At 38.6% G+C, this 16,165-nt stretch overlaps 1 protein-coding gene across 2 annotated transcripts in view; it reads left to right on the top strand.

Moving 5' to 3' along the window:
- The first annotated feature begins 6,433 nt into the window (after positions 1–6,433).
- Positions 6,434–16,165, top strand: part of LONP2 (lon peptidase 2, peroxisomal) — a 48,267-nt gene continuing 38,535 nt past the window's right edge. The window contains exons 1-7 of one of the 2 annotated variants that reach the window (XM_059824981.1): positions 6,434–6,666; positions 7,677–7,911; positions 8,709–8,840; positions 10,167–10,289; positions 11,200–11,363; positions 12,082–12,176; positions 14,242–14,500. In XM_059824981.1, the coding sequence (XP_059680964.1) occupies positions 6,434–6,666; positions 7,677–7,911; positions 8,709–8,840; positions 10,167–10,289; positions 11,200–11,363; positions 12,082–12,176; positions 14,242–14,500 (1,241 nt within the window). The remainder of the gene's footprint in view (positions 6,667–7,676; positions 7,912–8,708; positions 8,841–10,166; positions 10,290–11,199; positions 11,364–12,081; positions 12,177–14,241; positions 14,501–16,165) is intronic. The other variant, XM_059824982.1, reaches the window with a different exon arrangement.

The following is a 16,165-nucleotide window of genomic DNA, read 5'->3' as shown; positions in this document are numbered from 1 at the left end:
CAATCTATGCTGAACTCCTCCAGAGACCACACATGCAAAAATACAGAAAGACAATTTAGTTAGTAGCATCCTGTATCAATAGTATGAGATTGATTCCTTGTATCTTAGAAGAGAAGGTAGCAAACCTAGCCTGAGAGCATGTATTTTAGCTGCTGTTCTGGGAGCCACGGAGATGTTCAGTTGTTCTTCCGTAGTAGAGTATTAAGTAGTTGCTAAGAAGCAAAGGCAAAACTCATATTCATCCCAAAATTTGTCTGCAATTTTGTTTACGTAATAATTTTGAAAACAGGCCTGAGGAGACTGTCCCACAGACAGAGTGTGGACTTTCTTTAAGGTCAAACCCCAGAATTACTCCAGAGCATTAACATACCATTTTTAGGTTGCAGTCAGCAAGTTTCATTTGAACTATGGAAAACAAAATGCTTCCTCTGGTAAGAGGAATATAAAAATGTAATTCTGCAGCTCCTTCAAACTGTTGCTTCATTAAAACGTGGACGACAAATATGAATTTGAGGAGAGTATTTACTTCAATAAACTGTGGCAGTAGTTCCATTATTTTCCACGTTTCTTTTCTTTGGTGGCTACATTCTTGGTTTCAGGAGAAAATTTACTCTTGTTAGTTACAAGTCCAATTTTTTACCCTTTATGAGGTTAAAAAAAAAGGGCAAAGCTTACAAAACCATACCAAGTATATAAGCCTCAAACCTGGCCCATTCAGCTCTTCCATTCAGTTACATTCTACTAAGCAAACCTATTTTTATCTCTTACTAGCTGTTCCCATAAAAAGGCTGATTTGGCAGTACGCAGATGAAAGAGAGGGAAAAAAAAAAAAAATCATATTCCAGGTAGTATGACATTGTGTGCAGCAAAACTAAGTTTGAATGACTTTCTCTTCCAATTCCTTACAGCTGTATTCTCATCTGAGAGTTAATCAGCACAGCTCTATTGGTGCCATTTCTTTAATTTTCCATGGATATTTCCTGTCCTTCAGAAGTTCCTCTGAATCCTTATTATTTTTGTGGTATGCATCTGGTGTCAAAATCCTGTCTGGCTAGGTAAGACAGGCAAGAACTCTCTCTGCCCCATGCTATTCTAGCTCAAGTTTCAAATTTGAACAGTAAGTTTGAATTTCTTTTTCTGTGTACCTTCCCTCCCACACACCCCTTGCCTTTTTTTTGGAGCTCTCTCCCACTTTTGAATAAAAGATGAAGTTTTTAAGTTCAGTTGGTTTTGTGAGGTCTGTTAGCACTTACTACTGAAGTGCATTTTACAATTGCCATGAGAGAATACTACACACAGCTTTGGAAATTTCTGGAAGTTCTCGCACTTTTTTAGTCAGTAACGTGCTGCCAGCAATTCATGGCATGTATTCGATGTGCTGCGTTTCTGTAACCAACTGTTGGCTTTTTCATCAAGCTGGATGTGAAAAAACAGATTCTTTTGTGTGAAGAAAGAATGATTGGGGATATGTAATACAAAGCCTACGTTAAAAAACAGATTTTAAAATTTCTACTGCAACCTTACAGAGAGTAGAAAAATTAGACATTAAAACAAATTAACATGCAGTTCAGTTATAGTGTGACATCCTTTGAATAGCTTTACATAAAGTTTCTTCCTAGTTAGGGTATTTTAAAAATTTTTGAGGTGTTCGTGATGCATGCCGAGATGGTAGGAAGCAGCAGAGTTCATTCAGCGTTTGGGGAAGAGAAAATATTATTGAGGAAAATAATCTAATGAACAGACAATTTATGTAGTCTGTCTTGTGCACAGGGGATTGACCATGCCTCCATATAATTTCCTAGCTGTGAAGACTGCAAACTATACACTGTATCATCACATGTATTGGAAAATCCTGACAGTAAGTCCTTTATACTACACCAGTCTTGCCATATTCTTTATTGGATGTCACATATTAACTGATGTGTAGAAATACAGCTTGAATCAGTTCAAAGCATCTTTTGCTAGCATCTTTAAACATAAGTGCTTTGTTGGTTTTGGAATCAGTTGATGCGTTTGAGAGGCTCTTAAATTTTCACACAGTTAAAGACAGAATTTGAAAAGAAAATGAGCAAACTCCTTTTTCTCTTTCATTTACAGACATAGCAGTTGAGACTGGATCCAGAGAAATAGTTCCTAAAGAACACCATTGCATCAAACAATCTGTAAGTATAAAATAGAACCAGCATGAGAAAGCGTAAGTCTGATGACGGATTGAGTGTCTTGTCTTACAAAATAGCTGCAGAAGGTGGAGTGAGGGCTTGAGAACTCTAGGGAGTGCCAGTGAGAGAACAGAAGAGAAGTGTATGCACATCTTCTCCTAAGTAAGATAATTGAGTTTAGAGAGGCTGATGAAACATTAATAGGCTAGTTTATATTCAATGGAAACAACAGAATGTTCTTGTTTTAGAACATTTTTTTAAATATTCAAAATATCCCACCCACTAGGCACTATGAAGCTGTACCATTTTACAACTCAGTTTTGTGAACAAGTTCAAACAGGTGCTGGGATTAACCTCTATAGAACTTTTTACAGGTTTGAAACTTCTACCACAACCCCCCAAGAAAGAAATGTATCTTCAGTATGTGTAGATTGGCAGTTACAAAAATTACTTGAACCTCTTTTACTAACTTTAAAAAAGACAGGATCAATTCAGTCTGCCCTCACATCATGAGCTTCCAGGAAAGGCTAATTCTGTGTAAATAAAGCCTTCATTTTTTTTTTTATGTAGCCAGAGTCAAAGCATTTGTATTAGGGGAACTTCAAGGTCATAAAACTATGATCTGGAATAGAAAGACTAAAAAAAAAAATAGTAGTAATAATTGATGTCTTGTGGGTAAAAAATAAATCTATCACATTGGGATTAATGAGAGCTAGTTAAAGATCTAGCAACTCTAAAACCTGTAGCACATCAAAGATGCACAGAAACCAATCAAAATGCAAAACGGCTTAAAATTCCTGTGCATCTGTAAGAATAATATTTGCTATAATTGTATTTTCTGTCTTTGTATTAAACAACACATATTAATCTCAAGTCTTCATTGTGAGGTACCTTGGCCTTGTTTCTTGGAGATACTGAATTCTCTCATGTTCATGTAAATCGAAAAAATAGAGCAGAGGTGGGGAAGAGAGAAAAAAGTTATGTGAGTTTTACAGGTATAAAATAAACACATCTGTGAATTGCCTTATTTTTTTTAAGAAATATGTCTTGCAGAAGATCATTATTGCAAAATGATTACTATGATCTTGTCAACAAGCTCAGGAATAGCATTGCTATCCTTTCAGTCTTTGAAGGATATGAAATGAATGGGACTACTTACATGCTTAATGTGAAGGAGGTGGTTTTGTACCTTGCTGAACTGGGATCTAAAGCAGTGCCCATCTGTTTTAGTCAAGGAAAATTCTGAGGTCCAGTTGTTGTATCAGTCCAGCTTCAGAGAGTGGAAGCAGGAGACTCTGCAGGACACAGATTTATTAGGTGGGAATCACAGGTGCACTATACCATCTGGTATAGTATTCACCGTCTTGTACTGTGCCATGTTGATACCCATCTCCACCAGTCAGGTTTGTACTGCATCCATACCAAAGTATTAGTATTTAAGCTGTGCGAGGTGATGCTATACTCGGGACTACAAACTTCAGGCTTGATTTTGTAAGAAGGGACTATTAAATGGAAACACAAAGAGAGACAGAAGACAAACCATGACAAACCATATGTTTAAGCTGGTTTAAGCCCAGCTGGCAACTAAGCGCCACACAGCTGCTCACTCACTCCCCCCAGGTGGGGTGGTGGAGAGAATCAGAAGAGTAAAAGTGAGAAAACTCGTGGGCTGAGATAAAGACAGTTTAATAGGTAGAGCAAAAAACACCGTGCGGAGAAGCAAAGCAAAAGAAGGAATTCATTCACCACTTCCCGTCGGCAGGCAGGTGTTCAGCTATCTGCAGGGAAGCAGGGCTCTTATCACGCGTAGTGGTTGCTCGGGAAGACAAACACCATTACTCCGAATGTCCCCACCTTCCTTCTTCCTCCCCCAGCTTTATATACTGAGCATGATGTCATATGGTATGGAATATCCCTTTGGTCAGTTGTGGTCAGCTGTCCCGGCTGTGTCCCCTCCCAACTTCCTGTGCACCCCCAGCCCACTCACTGGTGGGGTGGTGTGAGGAGCAGAAAAGGCCTTGGTGCTGTGTGAGCCCTGCTCAGCAGTAACTAAAACATTCCTGCTTTATCAACATTGTTTCCAGCCCAAATCCAAAACACAGCCCCATACAATCCAAAACACAGCCCCATACTAGCTGCTATGAAGAAAGTTAACCCTATCCCAGCCAAAACCAGCACAGCTAATTGTCCCTTGTGATCTTAAATCCTCTAAGTTGGAGACATAGAATTCTCTCAATACTTAATGCTAGACTATTTCTCCATGTACCAATAAATGTTCAGCTAGTCCAGAAAAAAGTTCCAAAAGGCTGCTGCTCAAATGTGATCTGGTTGTATTTAAGCAAAAAACAATTTGGGGGATCAAGTACCATCTAGACATCCTAATCAGGATGTGGCCCTATTGTATTTCGCACTTAGTATGTGCAGTAAAATATAGCCCTGGATATTAAGAGTTCTTCAGAAATGGAAAAGCTTTTTTAAAGCACTTGCTGAGATTTTTTGATACAGCTCCAGAATTAAGAAACTATTTTTAATGACCACAGGGACTAGTCATCTCGGAGACAAGGAAAAAATAGTAGCCTAGAGAATAAACATGATGAGATTGGTAGATTCTTTTTAATGAAAAGACTCAGGCTGAGAAAATTCATTAATAAATGTGACGAGCAAATGTTTAACCTTTAGGTTTGGTTTGTGTTCACATTCCAAACTGATACAGTTAAAGACGCTTAAACATTTGTGAGTGTTGAACATATGTTTACAGAGTAATTATATTTAACATCAGGAAGTTCACAAAACACTTTCCATATTGCTGTGTTATGTGCCCTTTTGTATTAATGTTTTCTAAATGTCATGTTGAATAGTATATTAAATTCCAGCTTCTTTCTAAGGTACCTGAGATGGCTGCTTTAGGAGATATTTTTCTCAGCTGTAATAATTTCTTGCATTTAAGTATATTGTTAGTATTTCCATAATCCTGTTACCTTGACATTTTCCAGTAGGCCAACAGATTAAGGTATTAATAAACTGCATGACTAAGCAAGTTTTTTACTGTAGCTATACTTGTGCATTTCAAATTGTCAGTTTGTTCCTACTGAAATTTCCCCTCTGTACAGGATTACCTTTGTTCAAAACATACCATGCAAGTCAGTGATTAACAAGGGATTGGCTAATGTAGCTCATTACATTATGCAATTTTGATATTACACCTCTTTTCACCAGTGGGAAAAAAAAAAAGGAAAGTTTCTAAAACTTGCTTGTTTATCTAACCTCTCCGTAGGGCCTGAGTGCTCAGAGTCCTTTCACCTGGGCAAGCTTTTGCAGGACTGGGCAAAGGACTGTTACCAATCATTCTGAGCTGTGACCTTAGCTGATACCTCCACGTCTGCTGAAAATAACTATACTGCAGTAAAACTCCCACAGCATTTGTCTCCGCAGGTAACCTGCCTTGCTTGGGCTGGGGAGCACCAGTGGGTCCTTTGCTCTTTGCTGCTCCCCAGCCCTTGGGGAAGGCTCAGACTTTGGGCCTCTGCCCTGCAGAAGAGATGTTGTGTCCTGCATTTCCTCCCTTTGGTTTAGGGCTGCCCCGAGCACTTTGAAGAGCACCTCCACTAACCTGTGCTTGAAGGAACAGGGTCCTGAGCCCTGGGCCGTGAGCACAACTGCAGCAGAGCCGATTTTTGTAAAAACAAACAAAACCTGGATTTCGCTTCGTAACCATCCCATTTAACAAATGATAAATTTGTTACACGCTCCCTCTCCTACGTCAGACTCTATCGCACTTTTTCCTTTTTACAGCTGAACTAAAGCCTGCCTCCATTCTCAGGGCCAGCCTGACACCTGGCGCTTGAGGCAGCCATAGCGCCATTGAGGGGAACCGGGACCCAGCGCGCTCCTCAGGCCGTGACCCGCGGCGGCCTTTGTCTTTTAAAAGGCGGGGGGCGTGTGTGACCAAAACCGCGAGAGAAAGCGTAAAAGCAAGGTAGGAGTTGCTTTGCTGTACAGGGCTCGTGAGCCTGCGAGGCCAGGCGGCCGAAGGTCCCCTCCGCGAGGCGGGGCGGACGTGTGTCACCCTCGGCGAAGGCCAGGCCGGGGCAGCGCGCCCTTGGCGGCCTGTCCTCTGCCGTCCCCGCCCCGCGGCGCGGCGGGAGGCAGGTGCAGAGGCGGCGTGCAGCGCGCAGTGTCCCTTCCGGGCGCCCGTAGCGGGGCGGAGCCTCACGCCGGGGCTGCCCGGTCGCGCCGGTGTGTGGGCGGTGCGCGGCGAAGCGGAGCGGGCGGCCATGGCGGCGGGCAGCGCCATCCAGATCCCCAGCCGCCTCCCGCTGCTGCTCACCCACGAGGGCGTCCTGCTGCCTGGCTCGACCATGCGGACGAGCGTGGACTCGCCGCGCAACATGCAGCTGGTGCGCAGCCGGCTCCTGAAGGGCACCTCGCTGAGGAGCACCATCATCGGCGTCATCCCCAACACCAGCGACCCCACCTCCGACTGCGACGACCTGCCTTCCCTGCACAGGTGCCGCCCGGCCCGGCTCTCCCTCGCGGCCTTGGAGGCCGCGCCCTGGCGCGCTTGTCCGAGGTGCCGCCGTACGGCAGCGCGCCGGACCTGCCCGGCCTCCCCGGCCGGGACGAGGAGCTCGCCATGTTGTCACCTCCGCGGGGGCGTTGGGCTCGCGGGGGCGGGCCTGGCCGCGGGGGCGAGGGTCTTCCGCTCCGTCGCCGTCTGGGAGACGCTTCTCCCTTGGGAGAAACTTTTCTCGCTGCACCGGACGAGCGTCTGTTGGGGGGGGGGGGGGGGGGCATGGTGACGGGGACTGTCTGTCTGACGTCTGGAAGAAAAGGTTGAAAAAGGAGAGCGAGGTGGAAAAAGAAAACACGATCAGGGAACGCAGGCCGGGAGCATTAAGGCTGTCGCAGTTGTTAACGATAACACTTTTCACCTGTAAGTAACACGGATAGTGATATGATAGTTCACATGAAATGAAAACGGATTGTATTTCTGTGGGGTAAAGCATGGGTAAAACTAACATGCTGTAACCCTTCCTCTCAAAACTTTATCACATCAGTGGAGTTAGTAAGGTTTTGCAAGACAATAACTTCGGGTTTACATCTGCTTCAACAGGTACATGTGATCTAAAACGTTTGTTCAGAATGAAGCTGACAATTTCACTGAAGAACTGTAAATTACACACACTCTATTTTCCAGTGTGTATAGTTCAAGCAGAAATGTCAGCGTTCCTGTCCACAGCAGGATCCATTAAATTATTTATGAAAAAATTACATGTTTCTGTGTCGGGTGACTGTTTTACATTATCTTAGTTAGTTTTTCAGTTAGTTCATTCATTTTCAGGTTTTTAGGGTTTGTTTTTGTAATCTGTGTTACAAAGGAAATTTTATAATTTGATTGCCTTTCATGATAGGGTACAAGGTTCTTGCAACCTATGGCTCAATTGCTTCTCAATAAGGGGCACAAAAAAATGTTCTGTGGAATGTGACAAATAATACAAAGATTTTATCTGTTTTTAGGATTGGCACTGCTGCCCTGGCTGTTCAGGTGGTTGGTAGCAACTGGCCCAAGCCACATTATACATTGCTGGTTACAGGCCTCTGCCGATTCCAGATCCTGCAGTTGCTGAAAGAGAAGCCATATCCTGTTGCTGAAGTTGAACAGTTAGATCGACTTGAGCAGTTTACTAATCAGGATAAATCTGAGGAGGAACTTGGAGAGTTGTCAGAACAATTCTATAAGTATGCAGTGCAGGTAAATTGTTTTAATCCTGTGTATCATATATCAATGTATTTATGCGTGTATTTAGGGTTTTTTGTTACTTATCCGCCCTTCTCTTTCTATAGGTCTTATATTTTTCAGTGACTAGTAGAGTTTCAGTACTTCTGCTACAAAACAAATATTTTTGTTATAGCTTAAGGTTTCTGTGTCAAGTTCCAGGGTGTCTATACAGCTCATTGCAGGATGAGTCTAACTGCCTATGTTAGTGCTATGATAAGTTGGTGTTATTTCATATATAGCAATACTATAAATACGCTCTAGTGAAAGGAATACTTTTGATTATTTTTTTCCAGGATTTTTATATGTATACAATAGATTGGGTTTTTGTGAGGGTTGTTTTTTAAATTATTAAAGGGAAAAAAAACCCCTCTAGAGCCTTGATTATAAACAGATGTCCCCAGGTATGATGAATTCGAGCTTAAAGGATGTATAGAAAAAGAGTCATCATAGTGTTAAGATAACTGGGAAAGTTTTTAATCAGTGTATGTGGGGGAAATAAGAGATGTAGGCATTGAAAAAAGTGCTGCAAACAATGATGATATTTTTTTAACTTTTTGAACAAGCAGAAAGCCCAAAGTTTTGATTGCCCTATGCTGAGTTAGTGCCTCTTCTGTGAACTTTTTATTTAAACTTACTTCAGTAGTTTTTTTGGTAAAGTACCTAGACACGTTTCATACTGAAAGATGCAATCCTTTTTAGGTCAGATACTCACTTAAATAATTTAAAAAGAAAGATAGCAACCATTAATATTCTTCATTGTGTGTTCCTAGTTGGTTGAAATGCTGGATATGTCCGTTCCTGCAGTCGCAAAGCTGAGACGTCTTTTGGACAATCTGCCTAGAGAAGCTTTGCCAGATATACTGACTTCTATCATCCGTACATCCAACCAAGAGAAGCTTCAGGTATTATGTTCTTAAACTGTTTTAAGGGGAGTTATATGTTTGCTATTTTTTTAGCACGGTTAATCACTTTTAGGTAATTTTGAAATTGCTTACACTTGAGACTGTACAGTGGCACATATTTGTGTTACAACTGAGCATGAATACTTGGAAAAAGATTTTATGCTGTTGTTTAAAGTGTTTATATATCTATATGTCAGAACTCACCTAATAGGTAAATTAATCTAGCTAGCGTTGCAAACCGTTCATTTTATTAAACAATATATACAATATGGACTTTCCCTTCCCATGGTAAAGATGATAAATCTTTCTTCAAATTGTGTTAAAATCTTGATTACTTATCACAGTTGACAGATCATTATACATCTCTTAATGCCAACAGCTTCAGAATAATTTTTTTTTTAATCTTTTTAAAAACATCTTGGAAATGTGGGGTTTTTTAAATACTGAGACACTGGTTAAAATTGCATCATATGTCAAAATAACTATGAAAAATGATGCTTATGGCTTGATGATTGCTAGTCTGATTTCTGTATTTGCTTGCTGTGTTCAGAAGTTTTGTTGTTCCTTTTCTTTTGCCACTGCCAGTGCTGCACGTTCTACTTTGAATTAAAAACGTAAGTTAGGTTCTTTCAAAGCGCAACAAATAGAAATTAATGCAGTAATTTGAAGTAAAGGTGTGTACTGTAGCTGAATATCCTGCTGGAGGAAGGTACACTAAGTCACTAAATTTACCATGTCTTTTTTTTTTTAACTAGAAGTGCTAAAGAAAAGAGCAGCCAGTGGAAGTTGTGGAAATACAGAAGAGCCAAATTCAACCCATTTCCACATATCAACTTAATTAAATGTGAAAATGGAATCGTGTCTAGAATTTTAAAAAGACAAACAAAATAAACAAAAAACCCCAGACCAAACAAAAAAAACCTTAAGGCATAAGGTGATTTTTTTTTTTCTGGGTTAACCAAGGAGATCATGCTGTAACTTTCTTAGAGGGCTAGCTTTTTCCTGAGGCTCGGTAATGGAAAACTAGAATGCTGATAGATGTTTGCCACAGAAAATGCAACTGAAATACTAAGGTGCTGTAAAAACAGACAGGATAAAAGACTTTTTTTTCTATTTTGGAGTGCTTTGTAGTTTTGGTATCCAGACCCTTGAAGCTAGATTTTGTGTTCTGTATTCTCATTGCTTTTCTTGCTACCTTTTTTTCCTAAACCATCTATTCTATAACTCTGGTCAAAAGACAGTAACAGTACCCTCTGTGTTCCACTTTTCCAAACTGGTGATCCATCAGCATGAACTTGCTGGCTACTTGTAACTCCTTGCTCTTAGATTTTAGATGCTGTTAGGCTGGAAGAACGGTTCAAGATGACTATACCATTGCTTGTTAGACAGATTGAAGGCCTGAAGCTGCTTCAGAAAACAAGAAAGCCCAAACAGGATGATGATAAAAGGGTATGGACCTTTAAATGTGGGATACTTAAACATCCTAAATAAGTATAAAGATGCACTTTTGAACAGGCTAATGAACATGCATGATTTTAATCTGTGCAAAGTTTTAATCTATAGCCATAATGTTTCGTGGTCAGTCTGGAGCTGCAGGGAACACCTAGCTGGCAACTTTGGCTGTTTAGATATCTAAAAGAGAAAATATTCTTTTTAAACTGCCAGGGCTGGCTTGCATTTATTTATTTATTTATTTTAATCTGAGCACTTTCTGACATTGAATAAATGCTCAGTTTCCTTTAAAGAGTCATTTGATGACCAGTTTACTTGCATGGTATGCACACACTGAATTTTGGCCTGTGCAGTGAAAGGTGTACGTTTTACTAATGGCATTGCAGATGAATGGTAGCTTTTGAAATACAGATAAAGAATGTATGTTGTAAAATGTAGCTTGCTAAACTAGGTCAGTTTAGACTTCTGTTGCATCTAACTATACTTACGCAGTTTAGTAAACAGGAAGTAATTAAGAAATGAAAAAAGTTAAGAGAGAAGACTTACCCATTTTGTAAAGATTAGGCCTATTCTGCTTAATATGATGGGCTACAATGCCCAAAAAATCACAAATAACTCTTTTAATGAAGTTTTGTTCTTGTCTTCTGTTGTCTGCTAGTTTAGGGTAGATGATAAATGCATTTAGGAAATACATACAGTAAAATAAGAACTGTAACTTCTTCAGGTAGTACCAATAACACTTTGTGAAGTTATTTATTGGATTAAAATCTTCTGAATTTTTCTATGAAGGAGGCTCTCCCAGCACCTTGCATGTTTTTGTCATGGTTCCCATTCAAAGCCAAAGTAGACACCTTATTTAAAAAATAAAACCTGATACTATTTTCTGGCTCTGTTTTACATTTCATAGGTTGTAGCTATTCGTCCTAACAGAAGAATCAATCACGTTCCAAGCACTACAGAAGATGAGGAGGAAGAGGAAGATCATGATGATGTTGTCATACTAGAAAAAAAGATTAGAACATCCAGTATGTCAGAACAAGCTCTTAAAGTTTGTCTTAAGGAAATAAAGAGGTAGGAGACTTTCAAATGGCATTTTCTTCTCTTATTTTATTTTTGAAAACAAATCTTGCATTAACCTTTTCATATTTGATGATATGTTTGTGTTGGTTGTGTTTTGGAAATGATTTTTTAAAAATCAGTAGAGTGCTGGTTTTTGCTTATAAATTTCATCGTTTCATCTTTTTGGAACATCAGAGGTGATGACAAAGAAATATGAAGTCTTCTAGATACGGTTTATACATTAATACAGCATTAAACTGTAAGCTTTAAGCCTCTGTGTTACGAAGGGAAGATCTCAAAAAAAAAAAGCTAAATAGCACCACAGTTGTTATTAATTAATGAATAAACTGAGCCAGTTATTGAGTCTTTTTTCCTCTGTTTTTCTTTGGTGAGAGCGTAACTGTGCTATCCATGGTGATATGATGGTTAACAAGCTCTTATTCAGTGAGGATGCATATACAGCAGTGCATGCATTGTGTATGCAGTGTATGTGTAGGGAACTGACTCTTTTTCATTTCTGTTTGTATCCTATAAATCATGTATTATTATGCAAAGACAATCTTCTAATTGATGGAGTAGTGACTTGCTTTTTTAGTGATATGGTTGTCAGAAAGTAAGAGGGTATGCTGATGACCTCAAGTTTGCTAAATATCTATCTTGTGGTGCAGGAGGGTCTTACTTTGCAGTTAATTCGTGGTTAGCCTTATGAATTCTGTGCATATATTTCCAGATTAAAGAAGATGCCTCAGTCAATGCCGGAATATGCTTTGACAAGAAATTACTTGGAACTGATGGTAGAATTGCCATGGAACAAGAGTACAAAAGGTAAACCCTTCTATTATTGTTGATTGTCTCTTGCACAGACATTGTAGGACAAGTAACCATCATGTAAGCACTATGTACTTTGTTCTGTCTTGCAAATGTTTGTCTCATTGTCTGATTGTAAAAATGTCATTAATATGTTACTGAAGTCTTATGGTCTATCTGGCTTAAAGTAAGATCTGAATACTGAATAGCCTGTGTAGCTCAGTTGTACATCTAAGAATGTGAATTTAAAAAGTATTAGGAATATCTACACAAAAAAATGAAGGTGCAATCTGTGCTAGCATGTATCTAAAATAATGAAGAAAAGAGGGTCTAATTACTTTTTATATGTCAGACAAAAAAAGCTTCTGTACGTTTCTGTAGCATTAATCTTCCTGAAGAAGGTTCTGGTATGTCTTACATTAACCAAGTTTGGTAAGGAACAAAAGGATGAAAAAGCACAATTGTAGTTAATTTTAATAATTACAACTTCAGGTACAATAGAAAAACTGAGTATCATGTCAGCTTTGTACCATAGTTGTCAAAAGTTGTGAGTAGAGAGTGATCCTATTAATATGGGAACATTATGCAAAAATGGAGAGTGAGGAAAGAGTAGAAAACCAAACATGACTTTTCCTACTGACCAACACAAGTAGATTAAGTGGACAAAATGACTTGCCAGAAGGTGTACTGCTGGAGAAAAGGATTTTAATTCCTTCTAGAAGCTACTGAAGAATAAGGCTTTTGAATGGCATTTAAAACAATCTGATTTTAAAAAGAAATTTAACATACCACACCAGCAGAAACGTCTGTCTATCTTTTGCCTTTTTAGTATGCATGGTGATTAATTTTGGCCATTTTGAACTAGAGCCTTGGCTGTTTACAAATCTTCTCATAAATATTTTCTTTAATCATTAAATTGTAAAAAAGATCTGCCTACAGATCTTTGCAGATCTTTGTGGTATTATTCAAAGAATCCCAAAATGAGTAAAGTATTTGTTGACACACATGTCCTAGGAGAATGGTTTTTTTGGTGAAAGTTGCTCTTTAATCTTGTAAAATTATGCCATGTCACATGTAGTTTGAAGTTTTTACTTTAAGCAAAGTTGCAAAGTTTGTATTCACATTGATGTGAGTATTGCTTTGGACTCCATAGCTACAGTGAATAAAAATATACATGAATATAAAAATAGAAAATCCAATAGAAAATTTTGATCATTAATGAATTTTTTGTTCAATGGTTCATTACAAAAATTTACACGATTGATGATGAGACTTTAATCACAATTGTCTGTATGTGAAATATGCACACGTACTGGTATGAGAGGTCTACATCTGGAATGCATAGAATTTGAAGGGGGTGTGTGTGCAGCATTGATAGACTTCACTGCTTCCTGCCTGCTCTCTTCATGTTGTAGAGCAAAGGAGAAGACAGCTGCTTTGTGCCAGAAATTCCTGCTCTGTGTAAAGCATTAGTTAATGTCCATCCGTGAGGCCTGACCGTTTATCTCAAATTATGGCAATTGCAAAAAACTAATTTTTCCAGTCCTAGTATCACATGGGTATTTTTTACAGGGCCAAATCACTTTGTGTTGCATAGCAAGTAAAGCCTGCCCTTCAAGCCAATAAGATCTTGCTCTGTTTGCAAGATAGTTATTAGACTCTTATCATAAGTAGATGATGAAGATATATGGATGAATTTTCTTTTGAGAAGACCTTACATGATCAGACTTATTTCTGTGAGAAAGCAAATGCTGAAAAATTGGCTTATCATTGCATCACTGTTATAGAATAGACACTAAGTTCATTTGAACCAGATTTCAATCTATGACACAGTGAAAAGGTGGGTTTTTTAAATTTTGCTATCGGTGCTATGATCTGTCTATTTTATGTCATTTACTTATTAAAGGAGAATTATAATACCTTGTTTTAGGAAAATACTGCCTGAAATATGTGTGCATGACAGAGGGATTGCATTGATGAACATGTTTGAGAATGTGTTTATTTCTATTGTATTGTAGAATGAATTGTTTCCATTTTTAAAGGTAAATGTGCTGATATCTTTTCTGTTGTCAATGATTGATAGATCGCCTTGAAATTCGTGCAGCTCGAATTCTTTTGGATAATGATCATTATGCTATGGAGAAGTTGAAGAAGAGAGTTTTGGAGTACTTAGCTGTCCGACAGCTTAAAAACAACCTCAAGGGACCCATTCTTTGTTTTGTGGGGCCCCCAGGAGTTGGTAAAACTAGTGTTGGAAGATCAATCGCAAAGACGTTAGGTCGAGAATTCCACAGAATTGCTTTAGGAGGAGTCTGTGATCAGTCTGATATTCGAGGCCACAGGTAAGTACTTCTTCCTTTTCTAATTGCAATTTTTTCTCTTGTTTGTTACAGAATGTAGTGATTATTTTCATTGTTTAGCTAATACAGAGAAATTTTGCTTATTTCAAACAATGGTATTTATTAATTGATTTTTCTGGCATTCAGTGGTATTATTGAGGAGAGAATTCTAGTAATGGGAATGGATGTTTAGTGTTGAGATACAGCCTTTTTTCTTTCTTCTGCTGCTCTGCTGCCCTTTATTGTCATAGGGGAGAATGGAATTTCATCTTCAGTCATTTTGCCACTTTGAAGTAAAATTCAGTAGAAAGTCTAATGCAAACTCTTAAATGTTGGATCTGATTTTTCTAATTTTTAAGAGGGATGTAAAGATTTAGTTTTGCTGTGAATAGCAATATATTACTTTACAACCATGTTTGTTGCTAAAACAGGAGGAGAAACTGAGAGTGATACTTAAAAGTTGTTAGAAGATAACAACTGAGTTACTTAGTATCTCAAACTTGTTAGTGTACTATTTTCCCATTTCAAAGGAAAGTTTATACAAGGACACCTAAGCTGGAAGATTTCAAAGGAGATTTTTTGGGTGACTTGCCTTAGGACTTTTTTTTTGATCTTGTATCTCTTTATGTGTCTCTTTCTTAGTCTTTTAAACCATTTGTTTATATTAGTCCATTCCTTGCAACTGGAAGCATAACGAATGGATAATGTAGATAAGTAACTACCAAACATCAGTGCAGCATTTTTGGTTCCATTAAACATATTTTATGCTTACTGCATGCAGTGTAGGAAATTTGGAATAATGAATTTGTTAGTGTTCTAAAGATTTGTAAAACCATGTGTTTGGGTTTTTTTTTAAAAGTCATGTTATTGAATAAAGTTTCTCCTTACAACAGTAGGTTAATTATTGTGAATTAAAGCTATCAGTTATTTCTTTGATGCCATGTAGCAGTTAATTTTGCCCGATGCTATGCTGCTACTTTCAATCATCAGACTACACCATGACTCTTTCTTCAGTTCCAGGTCATTCTGTAATGTCTTTTTGTTTTCAAGGCGAAAAAAGGACCTTGGTATTCTTATCACTTCGCTATGTAATTTTAATGAAAACTTAAAAGAAGTGCCCTAATAAAAGTTCATTTTGTGGTATCAGACTTCAGACTTCTGACTGTGTAAGATAGTTGCATGTGTGAATACATTACAGTGGTGGAAGCTCACAATCCCAACTGGAAGGAATGTGAAAGACTGAGAAATCTTCTGCTGAACATACGCATAAACTTCTAGGAATCTGAAATATAATATATTTCTAGGAATCTAGAGTATAATATACTACTGATCACTTCTTAGATCACGAACTATCAGAACATGAGAGATGAAAAAGCAACAAAATGGTGATTTTGTACTTGATGACAACTTGAAAATTCAGAGTTGTTTCGTAAACCTTTAGTTGAGCACTCTTGATAAAATGAGCAACATGCGTTTATTCCTGTGCACATTCTCCTGTGGCAAATTTGCAAGAATTTTGTTTTGCAGAGTCTTTGACACTTGCCTAGAGTTTGTAGCTTGAAAGAATCACCTGTAAGTTTTTTCCTAGTGTAGGTTTGGTCAACATACCCGGCAGCCACTGGGGGCTTGTGGATACATTTGGTTTAATGCATTGGTTTTTACTGCATA

The sequence above is a fragment of the Gavia stellata genome, chromosome 15 (assembly GCF_030936135.1).
Source record: "Gavia stellata isolate bGavSte3 chromosome 15, bGavSte3.hap2, whole genome shotgun sequence".
Lineage (NCBI taxonomy): Eukaryota > Metazoa > Chordata > Aves > Gaviiformes > Gaviidae > Gavia > Gavia stellata.
The sequence above is the reverse complement of the archived record's forward strand: the minus strand, read 5'-3'. Positions and strand labels throughout refer to the sequence as shown.